Genomic DNA, 24,623 nt, shown 5'->3' with positions numbered 1-24,623 from the left:
ACTTTCATAAGTCACGCTGCATATAGAATTAAGGAGATTGTAAGTGCATATTTTGCACTTTTGAACATAAAATCTCCTCATATAAAATGAAAGGTTTGGGACCAAAATTGCTAGCACCCAAAGAACCTTATAGTAATGTACTTCATAAAAAAATTCCTAAAACGATATTCATTACCATATATTTGACAAGGAAATTAAAAATTAGTTACCTTCCTTCTAATTTCCTAAATCTATTAAAATCGTTAAACCCCCGACATCTTTTTAACTAAGGTGATTTCTAGGACAACTCTCCATTATGAGGATATCGGTACAACTTGTATGAGATACTGTAGTGAAATATACTTATAAATTAGCAAGTATCCCATGTAATTTTTTGCACAGGTATTCTCTAAAGCACTAGAAAGATCTAAAAAATTAACTTAATAATTCATTTATAGAAAAGTTAGTTTACCATTAAAACTCAGTTGTTTACTTTTATCATTCAGCAGTTGTGGGAAAAACTAGAAGGATGGAAGGAGAGGTGCTTATAAAGTCTATTGCCCAAGCGATTCCCACAAATGTTATGATTGATGTGCCTATGAGGAAGTTACATTGGTTGAGGTGGGATAAGATATGGCCTTGCCTAAGGCTCACGGTAGTCTTGGTTTCCACATCTTCAAATATTTCAACACTGCCTTGCTTGCTAAACAATGGTTGAGGATACTGAAATTTGAGAATTCAGAGATCCTCTTTGTGGTTAGCTAAGCGTGGCTCGCGTCCTAGCTATTCTCGGAGTAGTGTTTATAGCTCCAAATGGGGTACTGAGAAAGGATTCTATCGGGTAGGTACTTGTGAGAACATCAATATTTGAGAGGATTGCTGGGTGCCTAGTGTGGGTGGCTTTAAGATTTTCTCGAGCCAGCAGTTGCGGAACCGGTTTACCACTGTGTCTACTGCATTATGATTGGAGGCTGAGCAGATTCTGAGCATTCCTTTGTCTTGCCGTGTGCTGTTGGATGAGCATTCCTACTTTCATTGATCCAGGCAACCAAACTCAGCAGTTTAAGCATAGCTGACAGCATACATGAAAATCAACAAGATTTTAAAACTGTAGATGGAGGATGCAGAGTTTCTAAATGGAAGCCAAGTTGGACTTTCACCATCTCAGTATCAACTACAGAACCAGAACGTCCTTGCTCAAGGGCCTGATATGCAGCAGCCACTGCAGGGCAGTTCTGATTCGTATCCGCAGGCATAACCAATAACAGTTGTCATTTGAGAAAGATCGAGTCCTTTTTAACTTTGGTTAACCCAAAGTTACAATGCATATTTATAAAGCAAGTACTGGAATAAAATAAAATAAGAAGGAAGCAAGCTTATTAATTAAGCTTAATATTTGTGATTCTCCACTTCTATACAAGCTGCAATTTCCAAATCCTTGATGATTGGAAAAAGAATTCCCAACACTTGAATTTGAAATTCTTCACTGCTAGATATAATTAGCTACAAGTAACATTACATTGCCCACTCTTACATGAATTTTGATTTTTGTTCAAGTTGAAACAAAGAGCAGAGAGATCATGCTATGAATAGACCTTGATCTATAACTGTATAATCAGTTGAATCATATAAGTGGGGTGGAACTTCTGCAATAAGCCCTGGATCATAAAACTCAGGCATCGCTACACTCTGCAGACCGAAGTTCATATTATAACATTCACCTTGTATCCAGTAAGAATATAAGTCCTCATCCAAAGAAGCAGAAGGTGCATCACCTCCCAACAGTAGGTTTCTTTGGTAAAACTCCAAATCAGAAATGGAACTGAGATTAGATCCCTGTGTTTTCAAGCCTAAATTTGCAGCGGATGTGGGTTGTAAAGGTTGATCACTCATCATAAGGCTTCCGGGCTGAATCGGAAAGGTGTCAAGTGCACTCACTTTGGAACTTATAGAACTTGTGTAACTGCTCTTGTAATCAGAAAACACAGGTTTTGTTTCTATACAAGCAGGAACATCTTCCTTCATTATAGAGGGAGTGGAACTAATGGAAGCAATTGATTGTGATTGATCAACTTGGATATGATGCTGCTTTCCAAGTAATGGCGGCAATTGGTTGAAGCTATCCTCTAACTGAACAATTGACTTCTGTTCTTCTTTGAGTTGCATTCCTGGAACTTCAGTCCAAGAGTACTTAGTTGGGATGGCACAATCAAACGATGTACAGTTTCCTTTTGACTCAGGAAGGGCAAAAGGTTGGTTAAGGCCCACCTGTAAACCCTCTCTCATTACATCAGTAATGTTATTATTACCAGTCAAAGCTCTTCCCTTTTCTTCCATGGTGGACTGCGAAACAATTCCCTTGGTGTTACCTTCTTGACTTTTGGTTTCCACTTTCTGAATCTGTAATGCTCCATCTGGATAATTGCAGCTATCAATTGAAACATCATTTTGCTGCTTTGTTACAGAGTTATGAAGACCGAAACTTCCTACTTCTTTTGTAGGTAAATCGGAAATCTTCATTCCACTTGAGGAAGATTTTTGTTCGTCATCTTTCTGAAGCCTGCTCAAGTAAAGCCGGTATTTCTGCACAACAAAAAATTTCCCATAAGGAATCTGAGTTTCAAACTTCAAACTTATGGAACATACCATTATGTTTTTCATTCTTATTGTTTTGTTTTAATGAATTTACAAGAGGATTTGTGTCTAGGTTGTAATATTTCAGAGAAACATTTTTACAGGACCGTTGGTTGGTGGTTTAACTAATTACTCCCTATTGTATTACAGTGAAGCTCCGTTGCGATTCTATGTCCACCCGAAATAGAATATACATGAGTTAGAATCACACATGTAATAAGAAATATTAAAATATCCAGATGCAAATCTTAATGAAAGATATTATGCTTCTTTATTTTCCAATAGTCTAAGGATATTCAAGGAGTGAAAATATAGCATCACCTGCAAGTGGCTAGCAACATTCTCTCTAGTCAGCCATGGAACATTCATCAAATCTAGTATTTTCTTTGGACCAACTTCTGACAAACAAAAATTATTTGTTACTAAAAATTTTATGCATGATAGATATGATGATGAGTTGATGACTATATCAAAACTACTATATATGCTTTGCAGTCACACTAATTCATTGAGGAAGTTTGGTTAGGCTTAACATCAAGATTTATAGAATCTTAATGGTGCATCCAAATACCATTTTAGAGATAATAAACTTACTATCAAATCCAATCTGATTCACTGCTCTAACAAACTTCTGATGAAGATCAACAGACCAAACTACTCTAGCTTTCTTTGTGGAAGATGGATCCACAAATTCTTTGTCGTCATGCTTGTTATCTGCATCTTTTCTTTTCTTCGATGAAGTCATATCTTCTAGTGCAAACAGGTTTCCATCATCAGACAGCTCTGATCCATTCCTCATCAAGTAATTGCCCTCAAAACTCTCAAAACTTTCAAACTCTCTAGCCTCGTGTATCCTTTTTCTAAGGACATGTTGCCATATGTTTCGCAGTTCTTTCATCCGTATAGGCTTGAGGAGATAATCACATGCACCATGTTGAACGCCTTTCATCACCCTGCTTGTTTCTCCATCCACAGACATCACTGAACAACATTGTAAAGGAAATGACTTGTCAGTGCATGGACTTCAAATCAATGTGTTCATAGGATTTCAGTGATATCATTCAACAAAAACATGAATTCTTGGGAGAAAACTTACTAATGACAGGAAGATCCATCTCAAGTCCAACATGCTCAAGAAGTTTGAAACCATCCATGTCAGGCATGTTTACATCACTGATAACTATGTCATATCCGTCCTTCCTTTCACGAAGCAAGCTTAGAGCATGTCTTGCTAAACAACAGGTAGTCACTGAAGCAAGTAAGAGAAAGAAGACAGTCAGAATGACGAAAGAAATCAGGCATCATAACAGAATTTATAAGGAAGACATATGACGTGCTTGCTTTCCAAAATTTGCTAATTCTATGAAATCTCACTTACATAGATAGAATAAATAGCATAAAGGGACTGGAAGCCAATAAAGATGTTGACAGATCAAAAAAACCGTTTCTGCTTTATTATTACAGATGTGTAAATTTGTTCATCTAAAGTTTTTTTAAAAGACCAACCTAAGTACCTTACATAACCTCTTACTGCTATCAGTGCCATTCATATCAAACACTAAGACTGTCCATTCTCATAGCAGTCATGAAATCATTAATTGGAATATCTTTCAAGTATTGTTTATATTTGTCTTATAGCACTAAATTCTCTACCCTTCATTAGTGACAGTAAGTTCTTACAAACTACCAAGGACAGCGCTTAACAAGAAAAGGCTTGGTTGTTGTTTAGTTTACTGAGAAAAAAATGCTGAATCTAGATGTCTAGGTAAATTTTTAATTTTGCACTTTTGCCTCGCATTTCAAAAACAGACAAATGATGTGCAGTTTCCTGTATTCAGATTAATTCAGTTACTTAGTATAGTTTTGTAAGAACTAATCTTAGATGCCGCTGCTGGTGCATCTATTATCCCCTAACATTAATCCTTATCCGCGTTACTAATGGTTGTGAGAGTGGGATTACCAACACGGCATATTAGATTCAAAGATACCACAAACAATAATAATAGAGCCTTGAATCAGATTGAGGGTACTTTTAGCAGTTTATGACATGATAACTTATTGAAAGAGGTTATTCAATAAGGGCTTATTCATCATAAGTATATCTAAGGAACTTATTCAAATAAGCTTAAAGAGATTATAAGTGGATCATAAGCTATTCTACACGTTTAACCAAATATGTGCTTAAAGATCACAAATAAGCTCCAAAAACCTCTTCCAAAAGCACTCTTCAGTTATTTGTTATATTGTTGTAAGAACTAATCTGAGATGCCATTCCTAGTGCACCAACTATCCTCTCACCTTAGTTCTAGTACACCTTACCCATGGATGTGGGAGTGGGATTACGGATTACCTACATAGCATATAATTCCCAAAGATACCAAGCAGTGTCAAATCAGATTAAGTCGAATTAGACATGGGAACTTCTTTATGCCCCTATTTTGATTTTAAACACAGATTGCTTATAATCCTGCTCCATCTAATCACTTTTGCAATCTGAAGGTTCTCAGCAATTCAAGCTTTTGACTCTTGTGAAAATTGAAAGGGACCCTATTTTAAAAAATTGCAACACTGATTTGCCAGGTTACAGATAAAAGTAACCCAGAAATACTTTAAAATGAAAATTGCTGCAAAAATGCATGATTTTAACATCAGCTAACTACTTCAACTTCATCAATTTTCACATGCTAATAAAAAGGAATTCTGTTCCTCTTTTTTTGGCAAGAATAAAATAAAGACACATTCCTTTAATACTGGACCATAACAATATGACCACAATCCCCCCACATACTTTAATTACCTCAACCAAAACATGGGAACGCATGATGGTAGATGGCAGAGGAATAGTGTACAAGAAAATTTAATATCAACTTTGAAGATCAAATTAATACTGGTTATTTAGCAAACAACAAAAGTGGTATGTGTGTGCGGAAAGAGAAAGGAACTACTCATGAGTCATGACTAAAATAAACCCAAAACAAAACAAAAACAAAAAAAACTAAACTAAAAAACCAACCATCATAGTTGCACTTTTTGAGCATCTTTTCAAGGATCTTGAGCCATGTTGGATCATCATCGACAACAAGGACTCGCAGACCAGCAGGAAAATCACGTCGAGGAGGAGAAGGGAAGCAACCGTTTTCCATGTTTGTGAGAAACAGAGATGCCTAAGGATCACTGCTGGTTCTGTTTTGAGTTCAAAAATAAAGGTTTGGTTTGTTTGATAGGTTATGAGGTGAGTGAAAAAAATTTAAGGAAAGTGACAAAAGCACAAACATATAGAGACAGAGAAAAAGAGAGAGAGCACCAAGGAATATTGGCGCCGGATAGCTAACGGCCTTGTGGCGCATGTTAGTATATCTGTTTGAGAGTTTGGTCCTACCTCCAACTTCTGCACACATTCAACAGACACAATATGACTATATGAGTGAGAAATTAAGAGAAGAAAAAAAAACAATGAATGTGATATTTGTTGGATGTCTGTATAGTTTGTATGACTGAATATTTTTTTTTATAAGATATATTGAAAGGAAGTAAAAGGAGTACTTCAATCCCAATAGATAAAAAAGGAAAAAGAGAAGAAGACTAGCTAAGTGAAGCGGCTAAATATTACCAACTAAGCCTCTAGCCACCTACAAAACCCACCCCCGCAACTCCAAGGAAAAGATCTTAGAAAAAAGCATCATTAAAATTTTACTAGGAAAAACTCTCTTGTATGTCTGAATATGATTCCCCAAAAAGTATATAGTAGGAGGTTGTTTAAGTTTAACCAAGGGTAAGTCAAAGAATGATACACGTCACATATGAGATGAGAGCTTGCCACATCATCTCCCATGGAAACTTTATAGCCGAAAGATAATAGGAAGAGAAGTGACTCAATAGTCAATTTTGGTCTTGTAAGGATTTTTCTACCGTCTTTGAATGTGTAAAAATCAATTAAGTTAGTGTCTAACTTCATCGATAGTTTGGTTCAGTAAATATGGTGGTAGAGACTATTTTGACCAGCATTTTATACATTCAATAACTTTTGAACTTACTTACTTTCTTAGGGACTGACTTGTAATGCTACAATCTTTCATAAAACAAGTAGGTCATTCACTCAAAGAGATATATTGCAAATATTTACTTTAATATTTCCTTTTAATAGTTTCTTTATCATTGAAATTTAAGTGAAATTTATTAAATTATGTGGATCTTATTTCTATTCATAAATTTCAATCAACAAAAAATGTATTGAAGAATGAGAATTAGAGGGAGACATTGGGTGACTTTAACATGTTTATATTCTAAAAAAGGCAAAGTGACAAGTGTTGAAAGTAAGAAGGTATCTAAAAGGCATTTTGTTAAAATGTAAAAGCTACTATAGCCTATAGGCACTACTGTGGGTTTCTAAATAAGTGAAGCACGATCGCGTAGTTCTGGCAAATATAAAAATACACTTAAATTTTTATGGATGAGATAAAAATATCCCTAATTTCTCATCTCCCACAATAGCCTTTAAGTCATGGTCCGAGCCCTATTTCAAGATTTGCAGTTCGTTTGCCCACCAACTATAGCACTCATCATCGTTCCAACAGTCTCTCTCTCTCTCTCTCTCTCTCTCTCTCTCTCTCTCTCTCTCTCTCTCTCTCTCTCTCTCTCTCTCTCTCTCTCTCTCTCTCTCTCTCTCTCTCTCTCTCTCTCTCTCTCTCTCTCTCTCTCTCTCTCTCTCTCTCTCTCTCTCTCTCTCTCTCTCTCTCTCTCTCTCTCTCTCTCTCTCTCTCTCTCTCTCTCGAAGATTACAAAATCCACTTCGTAAAACCTCTCGCCTACTGCCAAAAGCACATTGGCGTAGAGCCTTTCTTGTGAAGCTCGCCTCCGTCCCGACCTTCCTTAATTCCTGCTCGGGGTGGTTTTTTATTTTATGTTTTGAAATTCTTAAAAACAAAAATTAGTTTAGTTTTACAAATTGAGTTTTTATTTTCTGTAGTTTTGAGTTATAAAATACTTATAGTTAACTTTTTAAGTTCACAATAATCACAACAATTATCAACTTTGTAAATTCGTAATGATGAGTGGTAGCAACGATATGATAATAGAGAGGTAAGGTAGTAGAGGTGGTAGAGTTTCGATGTTACTTGGCGATAGCTACAATGGTGGTTGAGGTGACGGCAATAGTCGTGTTGGGGGTGGTGACGCCAGTGGAGGTGGTAGTGTAGGTGGTGGTTCCAACACTGGTGGCGGTGGTTGTGATGGTGGAGGTTGTTGCAGTGGCGATGGAGGTGTGGTGGTGGAGTAGGTGTTGCATGGTGGTCGTGATGATGATGATGATGGCAGCGACGTGGTGGTTGTGGCTGTGGCGATTGTGGTGGTGGTTGCAGCGTTGTCGGCGGTGGTAGTGGAGGTGGAAGTGGTGGTGTTAGATGGTAGTGGTGGTAGTGCAAGCGGTCGTGGTGGTAGCGACGGTGACACGGGTGGAGGATGCATGTGGAGGTGGTGGCGGTGGAGATTGGCGGTGGTGAAGGTGGTTGTGGTGGTGGCGGCGGTGAAGTTGGTTTTGGTGGCGGTGGTGATGGTGGTGGGTGGTGATGGTGATAAAGTTGCATGTTATTGGAACTGAAAACCATAATCACAAAACCATATTTTGTGGTTTTGAAAAACAAGCTAAAACGATTTTAAAATTCAATAAAAACTCACTTCAGCTCCATTTTTGTCGAACACATTTTGTTTTAAAAATTACATTTGAAAATCAAAAACTGAAAACTAGCAATCACCCCGAACGACCCCTTAAACTTCATTTGTAAAGCTAACATCATCTTTGTGTGGTGCAATCTAAGCTTGGAGTGGGAATTCTACGGTTTGCATTGCACGAGAAGAAAAAAAGAACAAATAATCAAAACGAGCTTTTGTTTGGGAAAAAGAAAGGGGACGAGAAATTTAGAGAGGACATCACCTCTATTTTGTCGGCTCAAAATTAAGAATAGTATTTTAATTTATAAATTATAATAATACTAAGAACAAAAGTATTTTCCAGTTAGAAAAATTAAAGTTACCAAAAAATCGTTCAATTTTTTTTGTATGTTTTCCTAACGTATAGAGAACAACAAGAACGGTGTATATCTAAAGCTCCGATGGAAATAGAGCCTTATAATAACCTAGCAACTTTAGCATAAAATGGGTAAAATATCCGTGCTACAAGATTAAACCTTCTCTTTATAGTGGGAGGTCAAAACCCTAAACCTAACTCACTAATAGGCCTTAAAATCACTTGGCCTAAGAGCCCTTACAAAGGCCTTTAGCCCATTTACGAATCCCCAAGAATCATCTCAGCGTCTATTCAAGTGAAGGTCGAAGGACCTTCGCTAGCCCTGAGCCAACTCGCCCTTGACAAGTCTCATTCACCTGGCACACCAAACAAGTTCCTCTGGTCGTTGCAGTCACTGCCGTTTCGAGAAAAGACATCTCGCCCCTAGCTTCATATGTCGACATTATGGACCATTTCTCTTACTAGGAAAGACCTAGTAATCAAAAAGGGTTCGCCCACGCCACCTCCCTTAATGACATGTATAATGTGTTTTAATAATAAATGAAAATAAAAATCCACACTATACCTTAAATAATTATTCAAACAAACTATGATTATTTTATTTTATTTTTAATTAATATTTATAACTTTTCAATTAAATAAAATTATTTTTTTCTATTTTGTTCGAGTTGTGTTCATCGACAACTTGAGACTTTACTTAAAGAGAATTAAGGATGAACAACTTGAACTAACAACTCGTTAGTAATTAAGCCTTTATTTGTTAGTGAACAAAATGGGTGGAAAAGAAATAAATGACGATTACTCTCATTTATTTATTTTTCCAAACCCTAGGCAAGTCGAAAGCATACAAGAATTGATCCTAATACCTCCTTTAGGAGCGCATCAAAACTAATTCTCTATGATAAATCTTCTTTACTTTTTCAAAGAACAATTTTGCCCCAGTAAACTATCCCGATTCAATTAATTACTTTATATAAATTAAGCACATATAGAGAAAAAAAATTGCAATTGAATTGGGTAACATCCCGATCTAACGATTGGCTTCATGGTAACAACACGACTTTTTCTAGCACATTTTGTCCTCACTCGCGTGCTTTTTGAGAAAACTTCCTAGAAAGTCACTCCTCCCAATATTACTACAAGGAAAGCACACTTAACCTTGGAGTTTCTATGAGTTGAGCTCCCGAAAAGAAGATGCATCTTGTTGTCATGTGTAGTACCAATCAAATCTTTTATGCCCTCCTCAATTGTATAGTCTCATATCTATACAGCCTCGGAATACCTCTTTATCCGGTGCAGGATCGTTCAATCATGTATCCCTCTGCCTAGAAGCCTGCCAGAAGTCTCTCATTGTCCGTGCCTCATTGCACCGACGATCACTCACCGTTCTCGGGTGTCACATGCCCACTGGCTTCCGCTTGGTTCGTCCCCGAACCACACCGTATTGGGAGAGGTTGGCTCTGATACCATCTGTAACATCTCGATCTGACGACTGGCCTCAAGGTAACAACACGAGTCTTTCCAGCATGTTTTTGTCATCACTCACGTGCTTCCCAGGAAAACTTCCCAGAAGGTCACCATCCCAAGGCAATTACACTTAAACTTGGAGTTTTTATGAGTTTTGCTCCGGAAAAGAAGACGCATCTTGTTGTCATGAGTAATACAAATCAAATCTTAATGCTCTCCTCGACTCTATAGTCCTATACCTATACAGTCTCGGAATACCTCTTGTTCGGTGCAGGATCGGTTCAGTCATGTATCCCTCTGCGTAGAAGCCTACTAGGAGCCGTTCATTGTCTATATCTCATTGCACCAGCGATCACTCCCCGCCCTCGTCGACCCCGGGTGTCACAAATTGATATAGCTAATTTTTCAACATTTTGACTCTGGTAATTCTCTTCCTTATACGTGTACGAAGCGCGGACCTATTTATCCAAGTCTTTGATTGGCTCCTCTATTCGTTTAACAAATTCATCGAGTATTCAGTTTTGATTCCCAATATTCTCTTAAGGAGCTAGATCTTCAACATGCTCTTTTGGAGGTGAATTTCACCAGAATGTTGCTTACATCTTGTTCTAACCATGATGGTGGGAATAGATTTACAAGATTCTCACATGTTCTATAACTTGAGAGTGGCAGTGCGCGATGGTGGCTAGGGCGGAGCAGTGTGAATCCACAACGAAGATGTACCTGCAAAAGGAACTTCAACGCTCAAATCAGTTGAAGGTCCGAGAGAATATCTCAAGCTTAGGGGAACAATATGTGTAAAGTGAGTAATGCTTAAGTTTAGAATGATCAAACCTCTATTTATAGAGTCTGAGTGTGAGCAGTAATGAAGGCGTTCAAGCCTTAGTTTAGTTATTGTAAATGGCTTCTAAGAAGACGGTTTTTCTTGAGCGGTTTCTGAGTCATTAACTTTGTTAGTTTTTCTTTTGCTCTACTAGCTATTTGGGCTAGTTCAACTTCATTTTGATTGTCTTAATCAGCCAAAACAACGTCTATTTAGATGTGAATTATCTAGATCAACTAGAAGGATATTGGCCCGGTGGCCATTTGACCTGGCCAAAGTACAAATCTAATTATAAATCTTTATCAAATTGATTCTTTAATAACTTGTAATTAAATTGTAAATTTTATCAAAATAATAGTTTTTTAATATTAATTTCAAAAAAAATATATAGTTTTTAATATTTTGATGTTTTGATTTATTTTTACTCATTTTTTATATCACTAAACAAGTCCCCGTAGGATAGCTCAAGTGGTAGAAGCTGGGGACATATGGGTTGGGTAGGGGGTCCAGAGATCGATTCCTGGCAGATGCAATTTATCTTTCCGATGTACCAAAAAAAAATATCACTAAACAATATCCACATATTACTGAGATTCTTACTAGTATTTTATTTAAATAAATATTTTATTAGAAATTTTACAAATAATTATAAAAGGAAAAGAGAAACGAAGTTAAAATGAGCCTGAAAATTTCATTCCATGACATAGAAAGTTTTGGTGGAAATGCACGTGGAATGCATTTCAGAGACAAGATGGGGAAGTTGTTGGATGGAAGCTAGCTAGAGCAATTGTTAGACATGCCCAAAATCATTTTCACCCGGATGCCAAACTAATTCCTATTGGGTTCAGAGAAACAAGTAAATAAAGAACTCACTTTAACCTATGCGCTTATGCCATGCGTTAGGTTCCCTGGACTTGCGTCTCATCCAGGTCTTAGCAATTCAATCTAGAAAACCTTAAATAATGAAACTGGGTGCATGAAAATCTTTGTTAAATGCGTCATGAAAAATGATAATGTATAGGCACTTATACTTTAAAGAGTTTAATCAAGATTTAGGGTTGATTTATTATACACAAAGAAATGCTTATGTAAAGTTACACAAACCTAGGTTGACCTGTTATCACAAGTTCACTAGCAGGTCACCTTTCTTAATTTAAAAAGAGGGTTAACAAAAAAAATAGCCTTAATCTGCCATCACTATCCTTAATCTTCTTTCACCTTGTCCCAGAAATTCATCTTCATTCTTCATTATGAAACCAAAAACTCAGACCACACCACCACCGCTGAACCAACACCGCACCACCAACCCCAGCCCACATTGCACCTTCACCACCAACCCCAGTCCTACTGCACTGCACCACCACCTCAAACACCACCAAGTTTATGTCTTTTTTTCGGATCTGACCTTGTTCAACATTGAAGCTCAAATATGAGAAAAATAAGGTGAAAGCTTCAAGCTTTTCAACCCAGATCAGAAGGAAAGCTTCAGATTTGGCCTCAGCGTCGTTCCTCCTTGCTCCGCAGTCGTTCTTCATTACTCCGCCGTCGTTCCTCCTTGCTCAAGCCCAGCCGTAGCTCCAGGTCCTCTTCCATGACAGATTCAGTAAAATCAAAAGCTCCTTACGCTGCTTTTACATTCAACTCTCTCCACCTCTCCCTTCTTTCTTCAATGTGGGGAGATCTGAGATTTTTTCGCTGATTGCAAACACTCGACCTCCTCCTTGCATATTCCTTTTCCCCCACTTGCAAAACAACATAGAACCCATGTTCACCGATGGGTAAAAATCGAAACTAGCTATGCATTTAAAACAATCAGTGATAGATCAACTATGGAACCATGTTCTTCCCACCAGCAACAAAGATCACAGACCCGCCGCACCATCTCCATAGCAACCAGTTTCCGCCGCGCCATCGAGAAACGTCCTCCTCAACGACAACTACCGCGGAACTCAAGTTCAAGTCTCACGAAATCAGCAATTTTTTCTGGGTTCTGAGTTCAACTTTTCTGGGTTTTGGGGAGATTGAAATTGAGCTTGAGAACCTGAAAGAGAGAAGCAGAGAGAATGGGATCTGCTCTTTAGTATCTATGTATGTTTCATTGAAAGAAAAGCATAATAATTCCAATTTTCCATTGGAGTCACCTCCTAGTTTGTTCCGTTCGTTTAATTCTATCCTCATCAATTTCTATTTCAAATAAAAAAGAGTGTTGATGATGAATACATTTACTTTTCTGGATTTTGATTAATAGAGGATGTAGGTGTTGATAATAAAGGTTAGAATGAAAGAGGATGTGATTTTTTTACTTTAATAATTTTTTTTAAAAATGATTTAACTTGTTGTAACCTGACATAACAGGTCAAGTTAGGTTTGTGTAATTTTGCACAAGTATTTCTTTGTGTATAGTAAATGAACCCAAGATTTACGCTACTAATTAATCAAATCATATCAAATAGGAAGAATAGTTACTTTTGTTTTAAAAAATTTATTGAAACAATTTGTTTTTGTTTTGCGAAATCCATTTATAGTGTTCAAACAATTAATCATAACTAAAAACAACTTCACGTATTTAGAACTTGTGACACTTGAAGGAGATTTGCGACGAAATTCCTCTTCGTTATTGATGGGCTTTTAATCATAGTTTTGGTGCTTTTCAACGGTAGGGTTTTGACCCAAACAAGCTCTGGCATGGTGCTTTATGGTCGGCAGAGACAAGTTTTGGTTCTTGGGTCTTTTTCCTTTTGCAATAGTTTATTTGGCGGTGGAATTGGGTCGTTGAGGCTACGGTTGTTTTTCCTTTCTGTTTTGTCGCTTGGAGTGAGGCAGCATTCAGAAAGGAGGAATTTTCTTGTTTCTAGTCTGACGTGGTGGCGGTGGCGAGCTCTTTCTACGCTAGCATTGGTTCGGCCTGTCTCTGTGGTGAAAAGGCATGAACGGAGTTATGGTCGTGTTTTTCGGTGTTGGCAGAGTTTGTCTCCTTTGGTTTGTTTGGTGGTGGATTCGGGTTCATTTGAGGCTTGAGGCTACAGTTGTTTCCAACGTTAGCGACTTATGTTTTGCGTTCTTTTTGTTTTCTTTAATTGTCAGGATTGTTTTTATCCCGTTTTTCGTTGTTTTCGCTTTTTGTCTCGTTGTTGTGCAATGCTTAGTCCATTATCAAGAGGACTTGTATCCTTACTCCTTTCAATTCAATAAATCTTTTGCTTTCAAAAGAAAACCCTTTGAAGGAGATTTAATTATGATTTTTATTTTGAAACAACCTGCATATATTAAGAAGAAGAGGAGACAAAGGCCATTACATCGTGATGAACCAGAGGAAGAATCCCATCTAGGACCTCCTTAATCCATACCCTGAAAACAGAAGAAAAAGACAGTTTTACCATACTATCGGGAACAACATTACCACTACGACGCACAAATGAAAAAACTGCAAAATAAAAACTAGAAACTAAAGTACGAAAATCAAGTTCAGATGCTCCCCTAGAGATTCGCATTCACCTCTCACAGCTAGAGATGGTCAGTCTCAAAACAAATAGAATGAAATCCTAATTCTGTGGACAACGTATAAACCCAATGCAAGCCCAAAGCCTCCACAATCACCGGAGAGAGAGAGTCCTCATCGAGGAAGTGGTCGCAGAAGTCATAATCAAACTGTCACTGTCACTGTCACGAGCAACAAACCCCATAGTCGCTATCCCTATAGAAGAAGCAAAATGTCAACATATGGTCTCATCCGGTGGAGACGTGGTGAAGGAGCTCCAATTTTATATACGGTGCAAATTTTTATATTATATTTCTCATTTTGCGTTTTCAAAAATATGTTATTTATTTGAGGAACAACGGATAAACATTAAAAAAAGTTGTAGTTAAAAATAATTAAAATGAATAGTTGGTGATAAAAACATGTTATGTTCCCAAAGATCAATATATGTAGAGCTACAAATACCCCTCTAAAGCATAGGGACCCATTTTGCTTTCCAACAAGTAAATGTTTATATATATTATATGGACCCAAAAAAGGTAATGGAACTAGGACAAAACACGTACAAACGCACAAAGACAAAACATTAGTGCCCGTAGTGTCTCGTCAAAAACAAAACAAAAATACATGAAGGTTCTGTCTCCGTGCCATTCGGGCGTGTTCTCAACACTTTGTTAATTAATACTATGACATTTTTTTAAAGCAGAATGAACTAGAAGAAATTGCATGAGAACAACCCTTTCATGAAGTAAGAACAACCAAAATAACCCCAAATATCACAACCAAATCCTCTATGGTGACCATACTTTAAGAATGAACCTCATTAAATTAAGAATAAACCTCATTAAAACATTTCTAGGAAAAACCTAGAGGGATAAATGTAAGACCCAAGTTTTAAACTTATGCCAAGTAAATAAAATCCTATTCACGATTAGGGTTGATGTATCGTGAAAGGAAACCTGAACAAGAGTTTACTAAATGAAATAAATTTATGAAGGAGAAAGTTCAGGAAAAGTCTAAGGATTGTACCAAAATCGATAAAAGGTATATCACGATCGATATACGCTTAAACCTAGGTCAGAAACCCTAGTAAATGGCTAGTTTACACTTAAAGTCACGATGGAAATTAATTCCAAAAATCTTCAGAGAAATGTTAGAACTTCTCTTATTCCGTATACGACAATCGTTTCGAGGCGAAACCCTAGAATCTACGAACGTCCGATTCCAATCTTCGGAAGTTTGCCGAAACTAAAACCCTGATAGTTCAAAACCCTAAAATCAACCGACAATGAAGACTTTTTCTGTTCGGAGCTTCAAATGAAGATTCTACACGCGTACACCCATTTCTCTTGATGATTTCAATCTTTCTTCAGAAGGAAGTTTTCTATTCCGACATTCGATGCAAAAAGTAACTTATCGGGTAAAATAGTTTTACACCGACTTTGCATTAGTCACCTAAAATACAAGGAAACCTCTTTTGAGTTTTGGATTTATGTCGCCAAAACCTATCTTAGAATTCACGGAGAATGAAGCCGAAAAAATCAGATTCGCGAAACTTTCATTTTCCCGCGTTTTTCCAACCTCTATATATAGCCAAGAAATGAGAAAAAATCACAAAAATCTTACCCATTTTCTCTCTTGAACCCGCGAGCTTTGGAGGAGGAGGAGGAGAAGAGATTTTCTTAATTTCTTGCTTGATCGTTGATCCAACAGTTGCTGCTTGAAGGTATCGAGGTATAGTCGCTAATCCTTACCTCTGATCGTCTTTTCCGTAACTTTTCTCTATGTCTTTCTGTGCTCATAGTTTTGAGGTTGTTGCAAAACTATCCTGATAACTTCATTTTTGATTCTAAACATCTTCCCTATGTGCCCAAGAGCATGTTTAGCTAATAATACTGCGCCGATTCTCGAAAAACTACCGTCGAGTTTCAATTCTGCTTAAAATACCCATTTTGGGGCAAAGCTTCGTCCTTTGGGCTGAAAACTATCGCCTTAGCTTAGTGCTAGTAGGATTAGTTGTCATAAACGTCGTTGGTGACGTCCCCATCCAATTTGCTTTTCGAAATTTCAGTTTTGAAATTCTGAGCTAAAATATTGACCAAAATACCTCTGCGACATTTTTCAATCCGATAATTTTTCCGAGTTTAGAATACCCTTAGTTACGACTAATAATAACCTAGGAACCAAGTTTGATCGAAGAAAAATCGACCCACCTAATTACCAATAGTGGCCGAGCACCCTAGGGGGGAGGGAGGAAAATTCATTTTTCGAAAACTTGTCCTTTCGCGCTAGATTATCGTACCTCGGAGTATATACTACTTCGTGTAACCTTAGTGAGTATTGTTTGCTGAGTTTTTGACTCATTGTGATTGATTTCTGTGGTTTTGCTCTAGAGGTGCTTTTGAGGAATTTCCTGAAGAGCAAGGCATTGATTGTAAAGGAACGCTAGACGGGAACCCTGGAGAATCTTCAGGTGAGGGCTACTCACTGAATCCTTAGTTAATGCTTAGGTGTCGATACTTCGACTTGATTTACTGTTTCCGCACTTGTTTGTGTTTGATTGGAAAAATGTTTTCTGAGGCTTCGGCTGACAATGTAGATGATTCATCTACTGAATGTTTTTGAGATTGAATTACATGGTACGTGCTAAGTGGGTAATCTAGGATGTGTGATGCATGCTTTATATGCTAAGTGCTACGTGGTTATTTTAGAATGTGTTGATATATGACATGTTTGTTGATTGTGCTGATTGAATTATGTCCTTGCACTGATATCTGTGATTCTGAGTAGTGAGAATAGCGGGCAGGTCATGCCGATTTTATTTTGAGATTTTGGGGAAAGTTTGATAGGACGAATGAGATTCGGGCCTTGTTATGGTTGTATGGATCGAGACATTCTCGGGGAATTAATTGGGATATTTGGATGTTGAAAACTCATAAGATTTGCGATAAGACTAAAAGGATATTATTTTGTAAAGAAAACTCATAAGACATTAAACAACCTCTAAATCTTCAAATAATGATAATAAACTCGAAAGGAAGCTTAGGATGCAAATCTTAGTTTTGGAAAACGAGAAGTGTCGTCGGATCCAAGTGTTGAGGAGCTTGGTAAGTTCTGAGTATGTTGATACTCTTGTGCTCTGGGAGCAATTGTGTTGTTGGGCTATCCGGGGGATAAGTCCGGGAAACAGGTAGTTTCCGAGTATGTGATACTCTTTGCTCGTTGAGCAGTTGTGACCATCGGATGGAGATGAGTCGGATGATTTGGAGATCATCATGAGTTATGTGTTGTTGTGAAGAAGTGTCTTTTGTCGCAGAATCGACTTTACCTTAGGGTAAGCTTTTAGAGACTTTAATTTACCTAGAACACGTGGCGACGTGTCGAGTGAAGTCGGAGACGTTGTTTGGCTAATCATTTCGCATTCATGCACCATTAATGAGGTATTAACACGAGACGGACTTCGGACCTCGGTGGATTCCAAAATGGTCATAAGACCCGGATTTCCGCGTAAGAGCGCTAGTAGGCGACTCTTAGTAGCAGACCGAAATGGCAGACCTTCGGGTTTACTGCTGATTTGACTACCGTTGTTGTTGGTGTAAGGGGCACGCGGGCCGAAATGGTCCCACCGTGGCTGGTGTTAGGGCTGATCCGTTGATGTCCATCCCTTCCGGAATGCATTTGGTTAACTGGGTTAACCGTCATTTGCATATCATGCAACATGCATACTAATTTAGTTGCTGAGTGTGATTGTTACTTGTTAATCCTATTTGGAACATGTTAATTGTTATTATTGTCGTTATATTCATTGTGGAATATACAACCCTAGGATGCTGTCTCTAGCTATAAGCCTAAGTGGCTATCTCTTATCTGTACCTATTGGGTTTATTATTTACATAATTCTTTGGAGTTGACCCTCGCGTCTTCTGTGTGTGTTTTGGCGGACAACGCCCTTTGTCAGATGTCTTTAGCGGACTGGTTCACGATGGTCCACCCTTCGGGGGGGACTAGATACGAGATGATAGACCAGGATGACCCCGGTTCGTGGGTGGTAGACCCCGCTAACCATCGCGCGACGTACTCGGGGAGGATCATGGAGGATCGGGTAGACAGAGTAGGACACTTGATGGAAGGAGTACTGAGGAAGAGCACTGTCAGTTTTAACTTGCCGCCAGGAGTGCATTGCGGACCAGGAGTGGGAGCACCACCGCCACCGTCGTCTTCGGATGATGAGGACCCCTCAGAGGAGGAGCCTGTGGGAGTGCATTCTTCAGAGTCCAGCACACCCACCGTTGCTATCATTGATGATCATGGTTCGGGCCCAAAGCCCGTGAGTCCAGCACCGGAGCGCATCGCGGTTGCGAGGGGAGGACGGATAGTGTTTATAGACTTGGTTGTTCTGGATTCAGATTCAGACGACGATCATGCTAGCATGTAGGTTTTAGTGCTGGTGTGAGCTCCTCGAGATAGGATTAGTGTAGGAGTAGAGTCTTAGCTCTGAACATCATTTGTTTCTTTGGGGACAGGGTAGTTTCCCGCCTATAGCTTTTTATGTGGTTTCTTTACGGGAATCACAGAGAGTTGGTTGGACTTAGGAGGTCTTGTTTTAGGCCGATGGGCCAGCTTATTCTCATTTTTGAGGTTTGTGTTGCGGACACTTTACCTTTACGTTGGTCTGTACATATTGCCTACGGGCGTTACACTTTTCTTCTTTCCGTCACTGGAGGTTACTCGTGACGAGGTTGCTACTTACAGCGGGGGCTGTTATATATATTGTATATTAGTTCTGTTGTCTTTCGCATTTGGGTTTTATTTATTTCAGTCTTGTTTACATTATCGACGAAAAAAAAAATATTCACGTTTTTCCGCATTAAGTTTATTTTTGGTTACTAAAGTGACGCCACCGAAATCGGGGTGTTACATTGTGGTATCAGAGCACGGTCGAGTCTTTCGGGAGTTGTTGGGGAATAGGTCTTCTGTGCTAGGTTGTGTGACTCTGCAAAGAGTGAAAATTGATTGTCTGTAAGCGATTTTTTCGCTTAGAATTGATTGAAGTTATTGCTTAATCATATTGTATAGTTTGCTAGATGCTATCTTATGATAAGTACTAACTGTTTGTTTCACTTAACAGAACATGGTGAATACTAATCAGTTAGCCGAGATGATGGCCACTATGGCCCAAGCTGTGACAGCGCAAGCGAACGATAATGCTATGAGGCGTGCTGCTGAAGAAGCACGTGATCAGCATCAGCGCCAGAGGGAAGTAACTCTGGACCAGAACAAAGGCCTAAATGATTTCAGGAGGCAAAATCCACCAAAGATCTCGGGTGGTACTGACCCAGACAAAGCGGATCTCTGGATCCAGGAGGTTGAGAAGATATTCGGCGTTTTGCAGACTGTTGAGGGTGCCAAGGTGGGCATGGCAACTTATCTACTGCTCGGTGATGCTGAGTACTGGTGGAAGGGCACCAGGGGGATCATGGAAGCCAACCATGAAGAGATCAACTCGAACTCTTTCCGGACCGCGTTCTTGGAAAAGTATTTTCCAACAAGTGCTCGGGATGAGCGGGAGGCACAGTTTCTGACACTCCGTCAAGGAGGTATGTCTGTACGAGAATTTGCTTCGAAGCTGGAGTCTTTGGCGAAGCATTTTCAATTCTTTAATGATCATGTTGATGAGCGCTACATGTGCAAGCGCTTTGTTAATGGACTGAGGCCTGATATTGAGGACTCAGTGAGGCCGCTGGGAATCATGCGTTTCTAGTCCTTGGTTGAGAAAGCCACGGAAGTGGAACTGATGAAGAACCGGAGGATGAACCGTGCTGGAACTGGAGGGCCGATGAGGTCGGGCTCTCAAAACTTTCAAGGCAGAGGAAAAATTCAGAACAGGAGGCCGTATCAACGTCCTGCTGGGAGAGGGTTTGCTTCAGGATCTTACAGACCCATGACGGGTGCTGCTGGTGGTTCTGGAGATCAGACTCAGAACAGGGAGTTGACTTGCTTCAAGTGTGGGAAGCCGGGGCATTTTGCTCGTGCTTGTCCCGACACGAGACCCCAATGCTTCAATTGTAACAAATTGGGGCATACTGCTGCACAGTGCAGGGCACCCAAGACGGAACCAACCGTCAACACTGCTCGTGGAAAGCGTCCTGCTGCAAAGGCGAGAGTCTACACCATGGATGGTGAAGATGCTGAAGGGGTCGATGGGCTGATTAGAGGAGACTGCGAGATTGTCGGTAATCTCCTATCCGTACTTTTTGATTCCGGTGCAACGCATTCATTTATCTCTAGAGAATGTGCGACCAGATTAAGACTTCCTATTATTGCTTTGAGCTTCGATCTTATAGTTACCACTCCTGCCAAGACTCTACTTGCTAATACGGCATGTATGTACTGTCCGGTAACATATAACAATAGAGTCTACCATGCTAACCTAGTATGCCTAACTCTTAAGAACCTAGATGTTATCCTAGGAATGGACTGGTTGTCCCACTATCATTGTCTTTTGGACTGCAACCGAAAGAGAGTGGTATTTCCTGATTCGGATCTTTCCGAGTATCTATCTGCCAATCACATTAGCGTCTCTTTGAACGAGGGATCTCAAGAGTATTCCGTTTTGCTGGGCTTGGAGAGTAAAGGGAATCCGGAAGTTGATAATATTTCAGTGGTGAGAGACTTCACGGATGTTTTTCCTGGCGATGTACCTGGATTGCCGCCTGTACGCGACATTGAGTTTGCTATTAACATCGTACCGGGAACAGGGCCGATTTCGATTGCACCATATCGTATGGCACCTGCGGAGCTAGTGGAATTGAAGTCCCAACTAGAAGATCTTTTGTCGAAGGGATTTATCCGACCAAGCGTTTCACCTTGGGGAGCGCCAGTCTTATTGGTGAAGAAGAAGGACGGGAAATCGAGATTGTGTGTCGACTACCGACAGCTGAACAAGGTAACCGTCAAGAATAGGTATCCGTTACCTAGAATTGATGATTTGATGGATCAACTGCGAGGAGCTGCGATATTCTCAAAGATCGATCTGAAGCCGGGTTATCATCAAATCAGAGTCAAAACCGAGGACATCCAGAAGACGGCATTCAGAACCCGTTATGGACACTATGAGTACTTAGTGATGCCATTTGGGGTGACAAACGCACCTGCCATATTCATGGATTACATGAACAGGACCTTCCATACATTCTTAGATCGGTTCGTCGTGGTGTTTATCGACGATATTCTGATCTACTCAAAGAATGCTGAGGATCATGAGGGCCACTTGCGACAAGTTTTACAGGTGCTGAGGGAGAAGGAGTTGTACGCCAATCCTTCTAAGTGCGAATTTTGGCTCGAAGAGGTAAAATTCTTAGGCCATGTGATCTCTAAGGAGGGGATAGCTGTGGACGCAGCAAAGGTAGAGACCGTATTGTCATGGGAACGTCCGAGAACAGTGACTGAGATCAGGAGTTTCATTGGTTTGGCGGGATATTATCGTCGCTTCATCGAAAATTTCGCCAAGATTGTTGGACCGTTGACTCAACTTACGAGGAAGGATCAACCTTTTGCATGGACCGAAGCGTGCGAAACTAGTGTTCAGACGATGAAGGAACGTTTGACGATGTCACCTGTACTCTTCCTACCACAACCAGAGGAACCTTACGAGGTGTATTGTGATGCTTCGCATCAAGGTTTGGGATGTGTGCTGATGCAACATCGGAAGGTAGTTGCTTATGCTTCAAGACAACTGAAGGTTCATGAGAAGAATTATCCAACTCATGACTTAGAGCTAGCTGCCATCGTATTTGCGCTAAAGATTTGGAGACATCACTTATATGGATGCAATTTCACCATATTCAGTGATCATAAGAGCTTGAAGTACTTGTTTGAGCAGAAGGAGCTGAACATGAGACAACGTCGGTGGATGGAATTTCTCAAAGATTATGAGTTTACTCTACAATATCATCCTGGAAAGGCTAACGTTGTCGCTGATGCCTTGAGCAGGAAGATGCATATCTCTTCAATGATGATTAAGGAACTTTAACTGCTGGAACAATTTAGAGATTTGAGCTTGGATGTGAGATTATCCGAGGGAGAACTGAAGTTCGGAATGATCAGAATTACCAATGGATTGATGGAAGAAATCCGAGACCAACAGTTACAAGATGAGTTTCTGCTCGGGAAAAGGAATTTGGTAAGTCAAGGTAAAGACCCGGAATTCAAGGTAGGAGGTGACAATATCCTACGGTGTAAGGATAGGGTTTGCGTACCTAACAACCCTGACTTGAGGAGGTTGATTATGGATGAAGGTCACATGAGCAAGTTGAGCATTCATCCTGGAATGAAAAAGATGTATCAGGACTTGAAGGTAAATTTTTGGTGGCCAGGAATGAAAAGACAAGTGGCTGAGTATGTAGCTGCATGTTTGACATGTCAAAAGGCAAAGGTAGAACATCAGAAACCTTCAGGTATGCTACAAAGCTTAGATGTACCAGAATGGAAATGGGATAGCATATCAATGGATTTCGTCGTGGCTTTGCCAAGAACTCAAAAGGGATATGATTCTATTTGGGTAATAGTGGATCGATTGACTAAGTCGGCTCATTTCGTACCTGTGAGAACTACGTACAACGTGGAGAAACTATCAGAGATATATATAGCTGAGATTGTACGACTTTATGGGGTACCGACCAGTATTGTTTCCGATCGAGATCCAAAGTTTACTTCACATTTTTGGGGAACTCTTCAAGAGGCTTTGGGAACGAGGCTAAGACTAAGTTCTGCTTATCATCCACAGACTGATGGACAGACTGAGAGAACTATCCAATCATTGGAGGATTTGCTACGAGCTTGCGTGTTAGATAACAAGGGCAGTTGGGATAACTTATTGCCATTGATTGAGTTCACATACAACAACAGTTTTCATACCAGCATAGGTATGACACCGTATGAGGCTTTGTATGGCCGCAAGTGTAGAACACCTTTGTGTTGGTATCAAAATGGAGAAAATCTGTTAGTAGGACCAGAACTTCTGCAACAGACAACCGAGAAGATCAAGCAGATCAGAGAGAAAATGAAGACTTCTCAGAGTAGACAGAAGAGTTATGCAGATCAAAGGCACAGAACTCTGGAATTCGAAGAAGGAGACCATGTGTTTCTGAGAGTTACTCAGACTACGGGAGTTGGTCGAGCAATCAAGTCAAAGAAGCTTACGCCCAAGTTCATTGGACCTTATCAGATCACTCGTCGAATAGGACCAGTCGCTTATCAGATTGCACTACCTCCATTTCTATCGAACATTCATGACGTATTCCACGTGTCACAACTGAGGAAAAATATTACGGATCCGACACATGTTATCGATTTGGATGACATTGAGCTGAAGGATGATCTGTCTTTCGAGACACCGCCCATGTGCATTGGTGACACCAGGATAAAGCAGTTGAGAGGAAAAGAGATCGAGTTAGTGAAAGTCATTTGGAATAAAGACACCGGTGATGCGACATGGGAGCTGAAGGAGAAGATCCAAGAACAGTACCCAGAACTTTTTACTGACCCTTAAGTTTCGAGGTCGAAACTTTCTTTTTGGAGGGTAGTAATGTAAGACCCAAGTTTTAAACTTATGCCAAGTAAATAAAATCCTATTCACGATTAGGGTTGATGTATCGTGAAGGGAAACCTGAACAAGAGTTTACTAAATGAAATAAATTTATGAAGGAGAAAGTTCAGGAAAAGTCTAAGGATTGTACCAAAATCGATAAAAGGTATAGCACGATCGATATACGCTTAAACCTAGGTCAGAAACCCTAGTAAATGGCTAGTTTACACTTAAAGTCACGATGGAAATTAATTCCTAAAATCTTCAGGGAAATGTTAGAACTTCTCTTATTCCGTATACGACAATCGTTTCGAGGCGAAACCCTAGAATCTACGAACGTCCGATTCCAATCTTCGGAAGTTTGCCGAAACTAAAACCCTGATAGTTCAAAACCCTAAAATCAACCGACAATGAAGACTTTTTCTATTCGGAGCTTCAAATGAAGATTCTACACGCGTACACCCATTTCTCTTGATGATTTCAATCTTTCTTCAGAAGGAAGTTTTCTATTCCGACATTCGATGCAAAAAGTAACTTATCGGGTAAAATAGTTTTACACCGACTTTGCATTAGTCACCTAAAATACAAGGAAACCTCTTTTGAGTTTTGGATTTATGTCGCCAAAACCTATCTT

At 39.5% G+C, this 24,623-nt stretch overlaps 1 protein-coding gene across 3 annotated transcripts; it reads right to left on the bottom strand.

Moving 5' to 3' along the window:
- Positions 1 to 1,339: 1,339 nt before the first annotated feature.
- LOC130724494 (two-component response regulator ARR11) lies at positions 1,340 to 6,001 on the bottom strand. Of its 3 annotated transcripts, none has more exons than XM_057575728.1 (5): positions 5,627 to 6,001; positions 3,710 to 3,862; positions 3,208 to 3,594; positions 2,935 to 3,008; positions 1,340 to 2,562 (listed from the first exon to the last, which is right to left on the bottom strand). In XM_057575728.1, exons 1-5 carry the CDS (start codon positions 5,754 to 5,756, stop codon positions 1,558 to 1,560), a joined length of 1,749 nt encoding a protein of 582 aa, XP_057431711.1. In that variant the 5' UTR covers positions 5,757 to 6,001; the 3' UTR covers positions 1,340 to 1,557. The 3 variants fall into 3 exon arrangements, with proteins under 3 accessions (XP_057431711.1, XP_057431710.1, XP_057431712.1); XM_057575727.1 differs by having other exon boundaries at positions 2,935 to 3,011; positions 5,627 to 6,000; XM_057575729.1 differs by lacking the exon at positions 5,627 to 6,001 and adding an exon at positions 5,411 to 5,533 and having other exon boundaries at positions 2,935 to 3,011.
- Positions 6,002 to 24,623: the final 18,622 nt, after the last annotated feature.

Source organism: Lotus japonicus, chromosome 6 (genome assembly GCF_012489685.1).
Source record: "Lotus japonicus ecotype B-129 chromosome 6, LjGifu_v1.2".
In the NCBI taxonomy this organism is placed as follows: Eukaryota; Viridiplantae; Streptophyta; class Magnoliopsida; order Fabales; family Fabaceae; genus Lotus; species Lotus japonicus.
This window is presented reverse-complemented; position numbering and strand designations above follow the sequence as displayed.